Below are 19575 nucleotides of genomic sequence, written 5' to 3'. Positions count from 1 at the left end.
AAGCCTGGCGGAGGGGAGGGTGGGCGCAGGCGCAGGCGCAGCGCGGCCCCTCCCCTCCCCTCCCCTCCCCTCCCCTCCCCTCCTCGCCCGCGGGGCCGCGCAGGCGCATCGCGTCCCCGCCGTCCGCGCAGGCGCCGCCCGCCGCCGCCAGTGTCTCGGCGCTCCCCCTGGCGCGGCGGCCGCGGCGCTGCTGCTGCTCGGGCGGGCGGGGGCGGCCTGGGCTCCCGCTTCCGGTGTGGTGTCATGGCGGGCCCTGGGCGCTGATGGCTGCGGGGAGCTGAGGGGCCCCGGAGCGCGCCAGGGATACGGAGACCCTCCCGTCCCCTCGCCCGGCGCCTCTCCTGCCGCCCTCCCTGCGGGGATCCGCCCCCCCTCCCTGGCCGGGCAGGCGGGGGGGGGGACATGGCGGCCCACAAGCCGGTGGAGTGGGTGCAGGCCGTGGTGAACCGCTTCGACGAGCAGGTAGCGGGGGCGGCTGAAGGGGAGGGGCGGCGGCGGCTGCCGGGACCCGGGACCGGGACCGGCGGGGGCGGTGCGGGGAAGGGAGGGCCGGGGCGGGCCGCTGCCGGCGGTGAGGGGCCTCTGCGGGCCGGGGGCTGGAGGCGCGGGCCGCTGCGGACGGGGAGGGGGCGAGCGGCGGGGGAGGCCGACCCGCTCCCTGAGGCGGAGGCGGCGGCGGGTGGGAGCGCTGCCTCCTGCCTTCTCCTCCCCCACCCTCCGCCGCCGGCTTTCTGGCCGTGCCGGGGGGCCGAGGGACCTGCGTTCCCCCCTCTCCACACACACCTCCACACCAGCGCCCGGTTCGGCGGCGGGTCCCCGCTCAGCCCCGGCCGGGGAGGGGGGGGGGGCGGCGGCTCGCTGCGCCCATTGTGCTGGGCAGGGTGGCTGGGTGGGGCCGGGTGCTGCTTGCCGGTCTGGTATCCCTTCCAGCTAACCTGATGCTTCCCACCTTTTTCTGGAGGTGTGGGGGGGTCCCAGTCTGGGTGGTGGAGTGGTCTCCCCTCTGCCAGTCTGGTCGAGATGCGGAGGCGTACCAATCGGTTCGGTGCAGAGGACCCGGGGGGGGGGTGTGAGATGCCCGGTTCCTCATCGCTTCTGCTCCCCCACCTCTTCCAAAAGTGTGCTGGCTTTTTGTAGACATTCTTGTGAAATTTGCTTCCTCGCTTAACGTCCTCTCGTTCATCAGAAAGGAGGTGAAGCCTCAAGAATGAGCCTGAGGAAGACTAGGTGAAACTGCTCAGGCAGTTCCACCTTGTTCCCTGTAGCATAACGGTGGATGTCAGCGTGAAATTTCATCCGCATCGCTGGGAGCACAGCTGTATGGGATGAAGAGGGTTTTCTAGCCAGTGTTGTTATAGTGGTAGACGTTTACTTCTCTTTACAAAAGTCAGTGCTAGTAGTTTGGAGAGGGATTTTCTGAATGGAAGGAAGAGGGATTTGTTGGCCTTAGACTTTGTATTTCTCTGATCCACCTGCAGAAACTGCTTACTGGGATTAGGTGGCGTGACTTTCTCAGTGGGGCTAAGCTTAGTGCTTAGACTCTGCATTTTTACTCCCAGGATGCTTTCTTGACATGCAAGTGTGAGCTCAGTTTAGGCTGAACGATCAGTTTCTGTGTTTTCTGTCCCAATTTGCTATAGTGTGAGTACAGCCTTTGTGTCACACAGCTCTGTGAGACCCTATTTAGTGTAACATCTATCAAAAACGTTAAGCTGGTTCTATAGATAGAATTTCATTCACCTGCCTTACAATCATATGTCCCTCTCAGTGATGCTTGGCTTTTAACAACCCACAGGAAGATTTTGACCTGGTTGAATAAAAATAAGCTGTTGCTTTTTACGTTTATATTAAAGCTGCTGTAAATGAAGTTTATCTGAAAAAAAGAAAATATCAAACTTTGCCTTTTGACATTAAAATGATGCAGATTTTTCCAATACGTTTTAGACATATTTGCATAGTTAACTTATTCCCCCCCCCTTATCTTGAGTCATAGATCATTTTTTCCGTAAGCTTAAAAAGCATGGTACTGATTATGCTCCCAATAATGCAAGAAAATGTTTCTTTGTGTACTGGTGTTAAAAGGCCCTAGGCTTTGTCGTTTGCTTTGTTATGTATATTGTGGAATTGGGCTTGCCAACATCTGTTAGGAGTTAAGAACTTCAGCTTTTTAAACAGAATTATTTTTCTATACGTTTTATGGGATAATTACAGATAGGTGTATGGGAGGAATCCTCTCTTGATAGGAAGCTGTTCTGATTTTTGAGATGCTAAAATATTGGAACTGCAGGGATAATATACATCAAATATGGTATTGACTGTTGTAGTCATAGTGTAGCTTGCGTGATAGGTGCTGTTTACAAAATTTTGATTAGTGTATTGCATATTTTTGTTTAACCAGTGCAATTTTATTTTTTTTTAAATACTGTATCATCAAGTGAATGAAGCAGTGAAGCAAGGATGAGACATTAATCTCTACTTTTTTGTGAGAAGTTTTCTCTCATATATTAATTTCAACTCGGGGTTCTTAATTTTGTTTGTTTGCTTTTAAGACATCGTTTCCTCTGCCTTGCCTAGCCTGACAGTGATCTTCATGGTGGAAAGGTGGCTGTTCTTAACAGAATACCCAAATGCCAGGTTATTGTGACACCATCGCTACTACTAAATGCATTGTCAATCAATGGTGGTATTTATGTGCTTCTTGTAACTCCTCACCTTTGTGTCATTATTGAGTAGTTGTGGTTATTAAGTTATCTACTTGTTATATTTTAGACTGCTCATTTGAGCATCAAGTCCATACTTCATGAAAATATACTGAATATATGCACATTATTTTAGCTGTGATAATGCATTTTTGAGTTTTTGCATACTATGCCTGCCCTTCTAAATGCAGGACCTCTCGATTCAGCACTGAGGGAGCCACTACTTATTAAATCATCGGTATGTTTGAGTAAGGAGGGGGAGCTCATGTTTGTTGTGGGTTGTTTAGGTTTGGGGTTTTTTTTTGTGGTTTTTTTCCTGAATGGGGGAAGACAAAATTTTTCAAGGTTTCTTTCTTCCTTTACAAAGCAGGAAAATGTAACCATCTTTCACCAGAATTTATAGATGTAGACAGGCTTTTCATTCATTTGCTAAGTGCTTGTATTCATTTTAAGACAGATGAAACAACAAACTGAGAGAATGCTAATCTGTATTGAAAACAAGAAAAATCAGTGCAAACCAGTCTGTTCTTGTCTGCTCTTGTTTATTGTTATAAATGCTGCTTTAACCAAAATCTGCTTTTGTGTGTACAATTCTGTGGGCCTGAAATGACTGGCAAGCATAGTTTTATGAATTAACCAATGACTGGCTCACTGAATAAATTTTTCAAATATACTGCCAGTCTTGCCCAGCTGTGCTTGCTTCTGAGACTACAACTGCTGCAATGCACTCTTCTTTGAGCTACCCTTGAAGACTGTGTGAAGGTTTCAGCTGGTGCAGAAAGAAGCCGTTGATGGTACATGTGAGGCTCAATCACATTTCTTATATAGCACATATGAAATCTCTTGACTGATTTTGTATGTAGTACTAGTTACTGTATTTTTCAAAACTTTCAGTGGTCAGGATAGAATTAGGCTGCAGTAGCACAAAGAGGCGAGGCTATGTTTTAGTAAAATTCTCTGTGATTTCAGACATCATCAGGTCTTTGTAAAATAAAATTATCTCTTTTTTTCCTATGGAAATGTTCACTTACAATTTTATGTACTGTATTTTTATAGTATTTTTAAATGTGTTACAAGCTGAAATCATGGGAAGGCTGATACAGCAGTGAAATAGTTCTAAGCATAGTCTCGCTGCCTAAGCCATTTAAATCTAGACTGTTTTAAAACTATCAGATACAATAAAAGGTATTAATCCTGTATAAACTTGTGGTGACTTAAGTTATTATGATATGCTTTAAAGAAAGATTACGTGGATTATGGGTTAGGCTCCCCATTTGTAGTTTATGAGTTGTGATTGCTTTCAGTGAAGAAAGCTTTTATAAAAACTGAAAGCCAGTAGGAATGTTCCATTCTTACTTTCATTAAAAGGCATTAAATTAAAGCAAATATTCCCTCCTCCTGTTGATTCTCTTTGCAGCATTTGAAATCTATACAGCATCAGAGACCTGAAAAAGTGCTGGCTGCAAGTACCAGCTTTGTGTTTTTCATTGTGCTTTGTTAAGAAATCACTAGTAGTAATAAGATGTATTTTAAAGTATTTCACGTGAATTCTGCTGACTCTGCTCCCCAAGTGAAATTGTATCTTTTGCTGTAAGGTAAGGCTGGTCTATGCAGAAGATGGAACTTTTTTCCGTAACTACTGAATTTCCACAGGAGCTAAGAACCGAGACAGACTATAACACTCCTCTTAAGCAGAAAGTGTGCTATTTCATCTTTCTTTAACATAAACCTGAAGCAGCTTCGATCTTATTTTTCTAAAAAAAAAAAAAAGTGTGTAATGTATTTCAAAATGAAGTGCTATACTGCACTCAGATGGTGTCCTAAAGAATAGGTAAGGGAATGGCCCACATGCAACAGATGTTACCCGAGTTCGTTAATGAGCTGCTGAAAAGCATTGAGATGATTTGATGATCCTTCCCTATTTAACACAGCAATTTGTGTTAATGTATGGGTAAATACATGTTTGTTCACAGTATCAACTTTTAGTGAACCTTTTGAAATTAATATTTTTTTTTTGAGCAACCTATATATAATATTTTCAGAGTTCCACGTTCTTCTGAAGGCTTAGTTGTGAGGTTCTTTTACTAAATAATGCCTCTTTAGAAGGTGATGCAGTGCATGTTTATAGTTGGGAGGAAGATGCCTGTTGACTTTGAGAGAGATTTGTATCTGGTTCTGACAGTACTGGTGCTGAGGAAGGTGTGATGCTGTCCATATTTTCTGTCACCAGTACATCTGTGTGTGACAGTCTACTGAAGAATTTCCAAAAAATTATTTGAAAGGGAAAAGCTAGGTAGATTTCTATGCTGTTAAGGATTGCACTAGGTATTTTTTTCTAGATGTTACGTTAACAAACATAACTTTTTTCTGAATCTGAATCAAAGGCAAGGCACAAGGCTCAGATGCATTCAGACATCTCAAGCTGCTTACTGAAAATGATGAGCCCATTACAGAGAAGCAGAGAATTTGCTTCCCTGAGGTGGATCCCCTGGGATGGTCTCCCACCTTCCTCGCTCCAAAGGTGATTTAGACCTCAGTGTTTTCCATGAGGCACAGGTAGTGGAGGCAGCGAGACTCTGCAGTCTGCCACCATCGTGAAGCTGAAACTTGAAAGTGCTGAATTGTGGAGTACCTGTGCATGGTTGGGTAGTGACTGCTGTCTGTATTAAGAGGTTTGTCAGGATGGTGATTTCAACAGCTGTCATTCTGAATCCGGTGGCAGACTAGGTTTATCTGTCAGATTTTGGATTCTTAATGTTCTGCAAAGTTGTATCTTGCACAAAAAAGTTGAAATGGTGACTTTGTTTGAAGTGATAAAGCACTTACACTTGCTTCATAACTTGTGAAAATAAGAACATTAAATAGTCTTTTACTAAATAGAGATGATTACACTTTGTGTTCATTAATTGCAGGTGATAAAGAAAAATCCATAGCTTAATGTTAGCCTTTCTCAACAGACTGAGTGGAATATCTCACAGATGTTCAAATAGTTGTGGTGTTAGTTTCAAATCAATGTCCATGTACATTTAGCAAAAGATTGTACCTTATTGCATCAGACTAGAGGATACCTGAAACAGGTGCTAATCTCTTCTACAGACATGGAAAACACCCGTTTTTCTTAATAACTAACATCTATGATCAAAGAAAGATTCCTTAACTGAACATTTTTGGATAAAAGTACATCAGTCTCTAAACTGAGGCCACTTCCAAAGATATGACAGTCTTCCATGCTATTAGATATCACAATGCTTTTCACTTTTCAAACAGCTTTGCAATTCTGTAGTAGCACTTACTTTGCAGTTTCAAAGCCAGTTTTTATAATTTGACCGTAAAGATCTTGTTAACAATGCATGTTAAATCTTTTTTCTTTTTTCCTCTGGAATAAGCCAAGTACTTGCCTTTTTTTTTCTTCTTCTTCTTTTTTTTTTTTTTTTAATTTTAAATTGGCAAAGTTATTGTCTCATAAGTCTGAAGAGACTGAAATGCTTTTATCTCTAGAAACAGATAGTGATTAGGCATAGGAAAACCTTTGCATTTTCTCTCTTCAGCAGGATTACAGACCTCCTGGATATCACTGTAGACAGAAAATTGACCAGACGACTTGTGGCTGCCAGACACCATTGTAGAATGGTTAATAACGTAGGCCATATTAATGCTTAGGGGCAGTAAGTTTTCAGATGCCAAACTTGTCTGTTGAAAAAGCTTTTGAAGTGCTGTTTTAGTGTTATTTTCTGAGATGCTGGCAGCTGACCATATGCTGTGATTCTGTGTATCTGTGAGTTGGTCTAGTCACATTTTTTTCTTCAATGGTATTATTTTTTAATAATATTTGTGATTAGTGATTTAATTTACTGTTTTCATGAAGATGGAAGAATTTAATTTTACTTTGGCAAGTTGAGAGAGGAATTTGCATCTTTTGGGTAGTAAATATCGATTTAGAAAAATAAATATCTTTTAGTAGCCACTAATTCAGCTGGATTAGTTTTAACAATCCTGTTTTCTTGAGGGTGTGTGGTTCAGATCTCTATTTTTAAGGTTTATTTATCTGTTATTGTATGCCTTTTGGAAATGTAGAGAAAATAATAATCTCATATGATCTATGTTGCTTTTTCTCCTACTAATAGTGCTTTGTTATCACTTTGCATTTAGTAAACCTTGTGAGAATGTTCAGTTTCAGTATTGTATCAGTAGCAGATTTGGGAGAAGCTATAGATAGGTCAGCAGGGCTTCTTAAATTGAAGTCAGAAATCCATTTCTAGAAGCAAAGTTTGGCTTAAACTGTTTATGTGGTCAAAAGATGTGTTTTAACAACTGGGGAGCTTGCATGGTTGGTGTAAGCTGGTAAATACTTTGATGTTTTGTCTTACAGATTTGCTTTTCTAGTTGTTTCAGCGATACCTGATACACAAGATGACGTGTATCCTGAATTCAGGATATGCTGGGTCTTGTACTGTATTATTGCAACTGTCAGGCCTAGCTACTTAATGGCTTTTCTTTGTCTTTTTGCAGTAATGTTCTTTTCTAATTGATCTTAAAAGATTTAAAATTTGATAGTTGGGAAGATTCCAGATTTCATCTACCTATTTTGTCTTTGTCCGCTGCATAAAATAAGGCAAATTATAGACCAAAATGCCATTGTTCCCTGTCCTCTGTAGCTTATTTGACACCTTAATGAGATGTAGTCGAACTGGATTAGAGAGAGAGAGGGTATATGGCAGTATGCCTCAGTGTGGGTTGTACGTGCACCAATGTAGTTATAAGGTTTTTGACTATTGCTTCCTATTTCAACGGTGAAAATAGCTGAGTTAGAGTAGTGGACTATCCCTTTGCGAAACTGGGATGAGTTCAAAATGGTGCATGTGTTCATAGTTTGAAGCTCCAGTTATATTTAAGCTTTGTGCTTTAATTTCTGTTTCTAATTCAAATAAAAGCTATACAGGAAACCATTTGTGTCAGTCTTTCTTTTTTCTGAAATAAAATCAAAGGCAATGAAAGTAAAATTTCAACTCCCCCCCCCCCCCTTTTTTTTTCTTGTAATGTTTAGATTGATGGATATTTGTATAGAAGTTAAATAGTTTCTATTTTGTCACTCGGCACTGGCACTGTATTGTGTTAGGGGACATATGATGCTCCAGCATGTTAGAGTGCACAAAGGAAATAGCTGAAAAATAAAAAAAACCCCAAACAACAGTGCTAATATTTCCTTTTTATATAGTTTCCTATTTTAAATGGTAGTATAAAAAGCAGTTTTACTTCTAGGTGACCTTGTTGCAGTGGCTGTTGTGGCAGGAAGCTCCAAAAGTGTATAATGCGATGTTTCTATAGCATGGAAGCATACAGAACTAGATCTATGACACAATTTTTGAGAGGCACTTCTGAAGTGTTTTATCACTCAGTGGTATTGAGCTTTTCTGCTGTTGTCAGCACAGAGACTTGAAAATTCGAATAAAAAGTACTAGTAATGGTGAAATTTTTAATTAAATGTATCTATCTTCCACTAATGACTTCTGAAAATGTATTGTAAAAATAACATCCAACAATGAAAACAAAGCTTGAGTCATAAATGCTGTTTGTTCTGCTTTTTCCAGTTTTAAAATGAGCACATTGTAATGCATGGCACTGTTTTAAAGCATTACAATCTGAACACTTGCAAGAGACTTGAAAAATGAAGTGGAAATTACCTTGATTGCCCTACAGAACTTGTTGCTGTAGGAGGTTGTGCAGGCGAAAAGCATCAGACCTCCTTATGGAGGGGTAGTCCTTAGTGTGGTTCCCTGGATGCAACACTTGGTGCCAGAGATCCCTAAGCCGCTCTCTGAATTGAAAGCAAGTGTTCCTGATGGACCTTTCTGTTGCTGTTGGGTCTTCGGTGTGATCTAGCATGGCAGTTCAGTCATTTTAAGAGTCAACCATTCCCTTAGCAAAAAACGAGCCAGTTTCCATTGTGATCCCAGTCTGTGGTACCAAAAGAACTGACACTTAAAACCTAAACCAAACCATGGTTTATATGAAGGGGAGATTACACTTGGGCATAAAAACTAGATAGTATATTAAAGAGGTCCATTTCCCTACAAATGGAAGATGTCAGTGTTAAGTAGACTGCGTTTAATGATGCAGTCAAAACTGTTGGAAAAAAATGTTCCAAGTTTGGGGTTCTTGAACGCAATCTAGTATTTTAAATATGGGCCTTTAAACTTTTATCAGCAAAGATAATAAAGTTAAATGGTTGGCAGAGATGTTTTTGACTGCTGACAGCAGTTTAACTGGTGACAGTATGTAAAAGTACCCTCACCAAGTCTGCAGAGGCCCCCAGCCTGGAAGGTTGCTCTTTAAGCATTTTGCAGCTGTAAAGCTGAGTGTAGTTCCTTGGAATCCTTCTTTTAACCTCTCTTAAATGATCTCTTCTTTTTTTTTTTTTTTTTTTTTTTTTTTAAGATACCCTTTCTAATGCAAAAAATATTACATCATGGCATATACTTTGAGCTATCAGTGTCTTTCAGAATACACATTTATTGAGAATTCTAGTCAAAATTGGTTAAAACTTCCAGTAGCAATTAAAGTTTCTATAGATAGTGAATTCCTAGGTCACGCTTGAAAATACAAATGGCACATATGAATTAGAAAAAGGGGTTCCTTTTTTTGTTCCCACTATTTATTTTTCTTTTAAAAAATATAAATCCTCAGTAGAGTGAATTTTTCCGAAGAATCGCTTCTCACATTTTCGCGTGGTGGTTCGTAAGGGGCCGACTCCAGTGAGGAGAGTGCAGGGGAAGTGAGTGCGTGCTTGGGAAGTGACTCGTTTGTGACCCTTGAAGAATTTGGGTACAGCATGAAACAAAGTGCCTAGTGTTCACACAGTAGGAGAAACATCTCAGTTTCGTGCAGTCGCTCTGAGTCTTATCTTTCCTGGGAAAGGCGCGTTTCAAGTCTGGTTTTTGCCACTGGCTGTTGGGCAAGGGCAGGTAATGCGGGGCTCACAAGTGCTGGGAGCGTGTTTGCAGCTGAGACTTCATCTCCTGGCTAGCAGTGGGGTGTGTTTGTGTGGGGACCCCAAAGTAACCCAAGTCCGTAGGGCCTGTGGAGGCTGGAGGTGGTGGTTCTTCCTGGGACTTGATTGTACCTCTTGGCCAGTTCTGTCCTGCAAAGGAGTAGACGACACGCATGGAACTCACCTGCTTTGTGAGCTACTCTGACTTTACCTCCTCTTGGGTTTCAAGATGCAGTTTTTTTCTTGCAGGTGTTAGCCTTGTGAAGATTATTGGTATTTAACAAGCCAATTTTTGAAATAAAGAAATTTTTCTTCTCAGCATTCTATCTTACATTTTTCTGCTCCTTCTGACTGCTTTGACATTTGGTTTATAGAAAATTTATCACAAAATAGTGATTTAGTTTCAATTCAGAAAAAGGAATAGGTGAACTTCAGTATTTTCTTTTATAAATAATAGAAAGATGAATGTAGAGAAAATGAATCAATGTGTTTGTAGTTGTCTCTTGTAGAATGTTTTTCAAGGTTGTTTCTGTTGTCTTAAAATTTTTTAACTCGTATTTAAAGCTGTAAATTTCAATGTAAAAAAGCTTATAATACTTATCTCTTTTTGTAGCTTCCCATAAAGGCTGGCCAGCAGAATACCCACACCAAAGTCAGTACGGAGCACAACAAGGAATGTCTCATAAACATTTCCAAGTACAAGTTTTCCCTGGTCATCAGTGGTCTCACTAATATCTTAAAAAATGTTAATAACATGGTAAGTTTTCTAATTTTTGGATTGTTGGGTGATTTTTCAATATGGTTGTTATTTATTCATATTGTACAATCTGTAGAGTCTCACTTGAAATTTAGTCAGATTGTTGCTTGCCTTTTACACTTAATCTTTTCATCCTCCTGTGCTAAAGTTCGCCAACAGCGCTGAGCTGTGTTACATATAAAGGCAAGGAGATAGTTGCGGCAGAGAAATCTAAAGGAAGGTGGTGATTAAGGGGAATCTTCTGTTAGTCATGGGAACGGTCTGTAGCTGGGAAGTTGTGTGGCTAGCTAAGGAGTGGGTACATAAAAGTACCTAATACTACTTTGGGTTTCTGAGCAATGTTTAGATACCAGTAGAATGCACTGCTTGTTGGGAGGCGGGGGAGGATGTCTGCCATCACATGGAAAGGTGCTTCAGTTTTCTAGGGAAGCAGTGCTAGCAAAGTCTTTAGAGGAGAAATGTGGCAGGGCAAAGGAGCTGCTGAGCAGCAGTACTAGGAGGTTGGTTTCCCCCTGCCCCCCCATCTGTTCTGCCAGAGCAGGACCTGCCAGGAATCGTTTTGGGAAAGTAAGAATGGAAAAAGAATGGAAAAGGATTTAAAACCTGGGCTATTTGAATTTTCCAGGCTGTTTGGATGTTCTAGCATTTGTATGTGTATATAAAATACATATATATTTTAACAACCCGATGAATTTCAGTCAGAACCTTGTAAGAAAAATCTTTGAAAACAGTCTCTCGTCTAATACTGCCACTATAGACTCATACTTCCAAAGGGATACCTTACTAGTCAGTAAGAAAAATGAATGAAAAATGTGTGGGAGTGATACACATCTCTTCCATTTATTGTTTGATGTGGATTGCAGCCTCTCATTAAACCACTTCATGTTGATACTTGAGGGCAGTAGACTGCTGTGAAGGGATGAGATTCAAGGTGATTTTTCTACTAGTTCCCAAAGAGAAATCTTTAGAGCCAGGTGTCTTGGTAGATGGTTTCCTTCTGCATACTGGTTTTCTCTTCTGCCTCTAAGGGAACCATAAAATGATTCCTGAAATCCATCAAAATATTTGACTCATGAGCATCACTAAAACTGTCATTTAAAATAGATCTCAGTGGAACCAAAGAGAAGAGAAACCTAGAAAAGGGGAAAAAAAAAAAAAAAAAGAATGTGGATGCCCATAGTGTTGACTCTAGAAATATTACTATTACCATCAAGTTCGGTAAATGGAAAGTTTGGGGAACCTTTATGAGGAGAAAGATGTAGTTTGAATATTTTTTTTTTTTTAATGGAAGGTCTGGTTTTAGATTTGTCATGAGAAAAGTTTTGTTCATTGAGTTTTGAAGCCATGTGAGTTATGATCATGTGGAATCTCCACAAACAGGTAACAGAACTGGCCAAACCCTAGCAGTACTTTTTTTTTTGTGGTTTTAGTAAGATAGTTTGTAGTGAGCTCTTTTGGATGTTGGTTGTATAGAGATACGCATCTGCTAAAACACTACAAAGGATTGATAAAATCAGAAAAGAGGTTGCCCTCCTGCTAGGGATTTTAGGCTGCTTAAAGCTACATGTAATCCCTTTTGAGAGAGAATTTATTTTAATTAAACTCCATAGGCATGAAGGAATGTGTTGATGTGTAAGATAATTGATAAATGAGAAAACTATACAGTTAAAGCAAGTTTCTGTATATGCTATATAGATTTTGAGAGGAAGGACCTAGCTAAAAATGTCAATTAAAAAAATCAAGATTTGCTTTGCACTGAGGAGCAAGACTTAACATTTTTTATGTTTGATGGACTGAGCTGCTGTATGGATCAGCAATATTTTTGAAGGATTTCTGTAACTGAAACAAAACAGACCAATAGACTGTCATAATGGTCTTAGTTTAGAAAAAAGTCTTGAGGGTTTGCAGTCTGCTGAAACTTAGACTTAGCTGAGCTAACCTCTCCTGTGGTTTAAAATACAAGTTCTTTGGGTGACTTTTACATGTGTTCCATGTGTAGGCAATAGTACCAATATATTTTTGGCTAAATCTTTTCTGCTTTATTTTGCTGTCTTAATATTGCTAGAACTAGTCACTATTGTTGGCAGTAAAATTGGGTGCTAGCTTAAACACCCGATGGAATTCAGCCTTCATCCTGTATCTGAAGTGTGGCATCTTTTTAGGAGGGTCTTGTGTTTCTTCTTGTCGTCTGTGCTAAATTTTGCAACACTCTAATAAGCTTGTCGATACGGACTTGTTGTAGCGTCAGTTCTATTAAGGTGTTGGCAATGAAGAACATAATTGGAAAAGAGTCAGCAGTAATTGATACCAAAATAGTTTCTGAAAAGGTATAACCTTCATTTCTGAATAAATTATAGGCCTGATGAAGGTAAGGGGCTGCAGTGTACCTCCAGTCTTACTTTGCAGTAGCTGTTCATTAGATTTGGCGTTGCAGACTGGACAAAGATCTTTCTTCAGTGATAAGGTTTTAATTCCTATTTTAATCTAATTTTTGCTGGCTTTATATTTCTAAACTCAAAACCAGAGCAGTAAAGGAGCCATAACTTATTGTGCCACTTTGCTGCATTACTTTAGAGCGTTACAAGTCAAATTTCTGTGTCTCAGATGAATCCATATCCTTTCTACTTCTAGAGAATATTTGGAGAAACTGCTGAAAAGAATTTATATCTGTCTCAGCTGATTATCTTGGATACACTGGAAAAATGTCTGGCAGGGGTGAGTAGGCTTGCATAAGCAATTGCTAAGTTGGAATCAAATGAGTTAGTACAAGTCAAATGCTTGTGTATCTATTATTACTGGTACTAAAGTTAAAACTCATCTGATTTAGAGCAAAGGAGGATTAATGCCATTTAAAAAATACTAAAACTTCCTATAAGTGCAAGTAGTTGATATAATTGATAAATTAAGGATTTGTGGGGTACTTTTTTCTTGCCTAAAATTAGTGATCTTTTTTCAGCTAAATAGATCCAAGTAAACTTTTGAATTTGCCCTTCCCACTATTCAACTAATTTGTGGAGTTATAAAATGATGATTTTCTTTTAATAATTTGTTAAAAAGAATTGCAGGCAACTGGACGACTGTACTCAGAGACATGTGTGAACTGGAGTAAGGGTTGACACAAACCCAAGTGAAGAATTAGATGTGATTATGAAGCTTCACTAGATTTTTATAAGTTTTGAATGCTTGTGGCATATTCTGCTCAATATTTTTTGATTAGATGCATCAAAACATTTTCATCCGACAATTTAAACAGAAAAAGTAATGGGATAGTAAATCATGTTAAAAGTAGCAGATAATTCCATACAAGTATTTCAGTTTTATGCTATTAAGTTTTTTGCGTACAGTGTTGATTTTTCTTTACATTTCTTAAAGCTTTCATTTGCTGAAGTAATTTTTCATGTACTTGTATATACAGCAGAAACTTTGCTATCGCTATTCTAAAGATTACTTTTGCAGGTGTTTCCTAGATTACATTAGTTGACCATGTCCAAACTTCCACTGGGAGTCCAGTCCTGAGGTTTCCAATCAGAACTGTGCTGCAAGGCAGTTTGCTATTACCTTTGGGATGTAAACGGTTGTACAACTTACTGTGCTAAACTGTATAATTGCAAAGCCAAACTTCACTGTGAGCAAAATTTGCAATGTTTTATTCCTTTAACACGAAAGGGATTTTTTTTTTAAAGCTGTATTCCTGGATGAATGTCATGAAATCATCTAAGCTCTTTGCTGTTTCACTGCAACAGTTTTTGAAGGTTCTTTCTTTATAAGGTAACGACCTTATTATGGTTAGATTTGTCAAGCGGCATATCTTACATTACAGTACTAAAACAGTCTGAATAATTGTGGATTCTTCTAAATTCACAAAAGATCCAGGTAAATAAATTTTCCAGAATAATTTTCTGCTTTTACAGCTGGGGTAAATACCTCTTTTGGGCACTTTGTGTCTTTGATGCACTGAGTCAAAAAAACTGTTTTAACTTCAGAAATCAGTTCTTCTAAAATATTTCTTATATGCCTTTTGTTTGAAATGTTAGTGGTTTTTTCCTGATAGATGATGATATTTGAATAGCCTAAAATTGTGCTGAATACTTCTTGCTTTGTCAATTCAAATGAGAGCAAGTTGAGCCAGTATATGTTTAATGAGACTGAGCCAAAGTTCTATACAAAGAGCGTTGTGTTCTGTGATATCTTCAGACCTATTTCTTGCTCGCTGTTCTTGCTCAATGTTTCATCAAGTTCTCATGGCAACAGGACTCAGGTCAACTAAGTGGGAGTCTCTGAAACTTCCTAATTCCCTATGGTAAATTCATTGGTAGAATTTTAGAAAGCTTTAATGCTGACCCTTCTGTTAAAACTTGCTCTTAGTAGAGCAAAGTTTCACTTTGAATTCTTTTGTAAATAGTTTCCTTATGTCTCATACTGTGCAAACTGGCAAAAATTATTTTTTTCTTTTGCAGGAAAGTTAAGCCTTTTTTGACTCATATAGAGCAATCCTGGGCAAGAGCAAGGGAGAAGCACCTCTTTTTTGGTTCATTTTTTTATATTAAGTATTTGCTGTCAAAATATAGTGGTTAGAATACTACCCAAAAGAGAAGTAAGGGTGGGTCTTTGCCCTTTGAGCTTCCATTCAAAGCCAAGATAGTTAATGCTCTACTGCTAATACTTTACACGGATCAACAGAGGGCATTCATCATAACAGGAATGTGTTTTACTTAAAAAATTAGTTTGATGTTTTGCTTGATGACATTGATCAACTTGGTGCCCTACATATTTTGGAGACTTAACTGAAAATGTAAGATGGTTTGAATGATATGAGTTATTGTTCAAAAGGAAAGAAACCTTTTCTGTGTAGACTACTTAGACTATGGTCAGTGGTCTGCCTGCAGGTAGAAATAGAAGTTTAAATTCAGGTCCTGTGCCTGCTAGTGGCAGATGCTCCATTTTTTTTGCCTCCAAGCCTCCAAAACGTAATTTCATGAAATACTGAATGTTTATTTTTAGCAACCAAAGGATACCATGCGACTAGATGAGACTATGCTGGTAAAACAGTTGCTGCCAGAAATCTGCCACTTCATCCACACTTACCGTGAAGGGAACCAGCATGCAGCTGAACTACGTAATTCTGCCTCTGGGGTTCTTTTTTCTCTTAGCTGCAATAACTTTAATGCTGTGTTCAGCCGCATTTCCACCAGGTAGGTGTTTTTCAGTAGCCTGACTTGGTGTATTAGAAGATCTGCTACATACTGGTGTCTAGAACATCTGCAATGAGTTGTAGTCTTTCTAATTTCAGAAAAGTTAACTGTTTAAATGATATTTAACAAGATAGTTCTTAAGTGAAACTCCCTCTACCTTTCAAAATTTTACTTGAGTTTCAGGTTACAAAACGAACCTGTTTCATATCCACTTTAGGTTACTGCCAGCATATTTTCTGTGAGCTGCATTTATTGCTTTTTTAAATCTGCTTTCATAAGTACAAGTCAAATACTGTTGTAGAGTGAAAATAATGATAACTCAGCTGAATAAGTCAAGTTCTTGTGGGTGCAAGGTGTTGTGGAAAAAAATGATGCTGGAGATAGCGGGTTGTATCCATTTACTTATGAATTTAGAATGCAAAATTTCTGATTGTCTATAGCTCTGTTGGAGCCCCCAGGCTGTTTTCCTTCCTAATTTTACCTGCTTGAAGGCTTTTATGTTAAATCTATCTTATGCCTGAAGGGGACAAAACAGCTAGACTGTTTGTTAGTTGTTGGAAAAGACCCATTTGTCTTCTGACTGACTTGAGTTTCACAGCACATTTACTGTAAAAATAACTGTCTTTTCTGCTATTCTAAGTGAGGAGACAGGCCCAAAGTTTCCATCTATTCTTTGCTCTTTTTGCCCTGTTCCAGATCCTTCTGATGCTTCAGCATTTGCCAATCCACTAGAGTTGTGTATTAAGCTTTTCATTACTGAAATACTTTGATGTTTTTTGAAAGTTGCTTAAAGTAGCTTAGCTCTTATCACACGTTGTTATAGCTAACATCATCCTTGATTTGTTAGAAGTGGAGCTTGCGCAGCCTTATGTGGTTGCATAGCAATGAGTGTGCCAATTTAATTGAAACAAAGATTTATATATTCTTTATAATGTAAAACAGTACCATTCCAACATTTTGGAAAACATTTGCATTTTAGAAATCAGTCTAAAATAATTTAATAATTTGAAATTTTAAGTATTTTAAAAACTTTTACCAAGCCTTTAATAACTTCTGTTTCAAGAACATGGACTTGGCAGCTAGCATGGAAGATGTGGTTTCACACAATAGGTTGATTATGTTTTGTTGCTTATGGAAATGGAAACAATTTCTTTTGCTCCTTTTGTAGGAAGTATTTTTCAGTTGACATTTTTTGACAGTCTTTGAATCTAGTCCCAGGATCTGTATTTATTCGTATGTCTGAGCAGTTCTCAAGCTCCAAAGCCCTTCTTACCATCCATTTGAGCTGGAACATAGTGCTTTTCCCCTAACCTGTTTTTCACTTCAAGATGGCTTGTACATAAATAGTTAAATATTTGACCAATTGTTGCTGATCTCCACAGGGGTCAGCTTGCCGACAGTTAGCATTGCTGATCTTTTGACCTGTGCTTCCTGTTTAGGCATATTTCTAGGCCTTGTGCAGCAGCTGGGGGATTTTTGGCACGAAAAGCACAGCAGTGGGGACCTTCCCATTCCCAGTGAGGGCTGTTAAGTTTCCCTGGCGTTGAAGAAATGAAGAACTGCTTTTGTGTGTAGTACTAGAAATCACATTCCATGTCTAAAACACATCTGTAGCTTTGGAACAAGACAGGGCAATCTTTAGTTTTTGAGAACATATGATTTAGTTATTAGAGGCTTGATATCTGATGAGATGTTTAGTAAACCATCTAATACAAAAGTGTGAAAAGATGCCATTGTGTTTAAACTGTTTAAACATGGACCTTCTTTAGCTTACAAAGAGTTGCTGTAGCTCACTTCAGCGATATTAAGTACCATCAGTCACGGCTTTACTCTGGAGAAGTTAGCTGGGGCAAGACTTGCTGTTAAGGAGCAGTAGTCTAAAGGTGTTATGATGCCACGAATGTAATATTTAGTTGAAAAGATGACAAGATTACTGCTACAATATGGTAGATAACAGAAGGATTTAGGCAAATCTTGGGCATGAACAGACTATCACCAGATGGTATTGATATCTTGTAAGACTCATCACTGGTATTTCTAGATCCATTTTCAGTATGAGGATGGAATAAGACAATAATATTAACTCTTAATCATGCAAGATCTGTCTTTCATTTCTAAACCTGGAAAAGTTTATCTGAGGAGGTCGTATATCATGAGCAGATCATATAATATTCCCCTGCTATTCAAATGTATAGAATCATAGGTATGTGTTCATACAGATCTGACGTAATCTGATTGAGAAGTTAGTTTACTTTGCATATTTTTAGATTACAGGAACTGACTGTTTGTTCAGAAGATAATGCTGATGTTCATGATATTGAACTTTTACAGTACATCAGTGTGGATTGTTCAAAACTAAAACGACTCTTGCAAGGTATGATTTGAGCCTGTGTTTTGAAATATTTTTATCTGAATATGTCTAGTTAGAGATGACACAATGGTATTGATATGTGTATCTTTTCATTGCTGTGTTTTACTCCAAATAGTCATATATTTACCAAAATATTTTTTAAAAGTAGCATGAAGACATTGGTTTAAAAATTGCTTTGCACTTCAAATGTCTTTTTATGATCTGTGTTGCTTTTTAGAACCAAGTTTCTTTTCTAAATGCAGAAATGTTTTACCTTTACAGAGACTGTTTTCAAGTTTAAAGCCCTTAAGAAAGTAGCTCAGTTAGCTGTTATTAACAGTCTTGAAAAGGTAAGTATTTTAATATTTGGTTTCATTGCTTATTTGCAGACTTTATCTAATTTAGGAATAGTTACAATTCAGTAATTTACTATCAAATAAAAGTTGGTGCATCCCTTTGATGCATGTATGTTTTGTAAGAAATGTTGAGTGATTAGAAGTAAGAGTAAAATCTCTCTTCATTTAAATACATAATTCAGAAAAAATATTTTTAAGCTCTGGAATGTAAAGATGTTTTGCATTATCTGCAGGCATTTTGGAACTGGGTGGAAAACTATCCTGATGAATTCACAAAGCTGTATCAAACACCACAGACTGATATGGCTGGTAAGGCATAACAAACGACATAGTGTTCAAAAGTTGGTTTCTCAGACATCCCTGCATTCACTTGCATTTTGTGCCCTCTTTGCTTCTTGTGCAGCCTGCAAATAAACAAATTTCTGTCAACCTTTGTCAGGGCAGGCAAGGATATATTGCTATCTGTTTTCTCTCCTGACTCACCTTTTAAAGAGATTCATTTTGTGGTTCACAACACAAAGAGATAAAACCCAAAAGATGGAAGCTCTTTAAATATATATTTTCCATCTTGATACAGGAGAAAAACTTAAAGAGAACATCACCTGTATTTGTCGCTAGTCAGAAAGAGAGGAAAATTTATATTTTCTGGTAAACCATGTCTTTAACTGGGTTGAGACCATGTTATCCCCAGTAGCATGCCAATAATGTGCAAAACAGAACTTTTTTTTCTGTGTAGGTGGAGTTATCCTTCTGCTGTTTTATACCTATTCTTTACCTTTTCATAATTAAAATTGGTATTGAACTTGGGATTACATTTTATGCAGATTGTGCAGAGAAGTTGTTTGACTTAGTGGACGGCTTTGCTGAAAGCACAAAACGTAAAGCAGCAGTCTGGCCACTGCAAATCATACTCCTGGTCCTGTGTCCAGAGATAATCCAAGATATAGCAAAGGATGTGGTAGAGGAAACTAAAATGAACAAGGTAAGAGAAGAAAAGTATCTGAATTCTGGTTCTGATTTCTAGATGATGCTTGGTTTTGCTTATTCTGTATTTCAGATATATTTTATTTTGTCTTTTCTGCCTAAAAAGCATATTACACAATTCCATATGTAAATTTATGCACCCTTTTTAAGTTCTCACCTAACATATGTTCTTTCACTGCCAATAATTCATACAGATAGTATGTCCCAAACAATGTTATTTCAGAACTTTTACATCTCCTTGGAGATTGG

General features: G+C 38.7%; 1 protein-coding gene across 12 annotated transcripts in view; it reads left to right on the top strand.

Moving 5' to 3' along the window:
- Positions 1–212: 212 nt before the first annotated feature.
- NF1 (neurofibromin 1) overlaps positions 213–19575 on the top strand; it is a 102988-nt gene continuing 83625 nt past the window's right edge. For 11 of the 12 annotated variants that reach the window (XR_012651124.1, XM_075033036.1, XM_075033037.1 and 8 more), the window contains exons 1-8: positions 213–462; positions 10301–10444; positions 13076–13159; positions 15446–15636; positions 17904–18010; positions 18269–18336; positions 18576–18651; positions 19167–19324. Coding sequence is in view for 11 of the 12 variants with exons in the window: in XM_075033036.1 (XP_074889137.1) it covers positions 403–462; positions 10301–10444; positions 13076–13159; positions 15446–15636; positions 17904–18010; positions 18269–18336; positions 18576–18651; positions 19167–19324 (888 nt within the window). In the remaining variant the exon portion in view is untranslated. Of the gene's footprint in view, positions 463–10300; positions 10445–13075; positions 13160–13633; positions 14213–15445; positions 15637–17903; positions 18011–18268; positions 18337–18575; positions 18652–19166; positions 19325–19575 lie in introns of those variants that run through there. The other variant, XM_075033042.1, reaches the window with a different exon arrangement.

This window comes from Buteo buteo, chromosome 7, assembly GCF_964188355.1.
Source record: "Buteo buteo chromosome 7, bButBut1.hap1.1, whole genome shotgun sequence".
Lineage (NCBI taxonomy): Eukaryota > Metazoa > Chordata > Aves > Accipitriformes > Accipitridae > Buteo > Buteo buteo.
The sequence above is the reverse complement of the archived record's forward strand: the minus strand, read 5'-3'. Positions and strand labels throughout refer to the sequence as shown.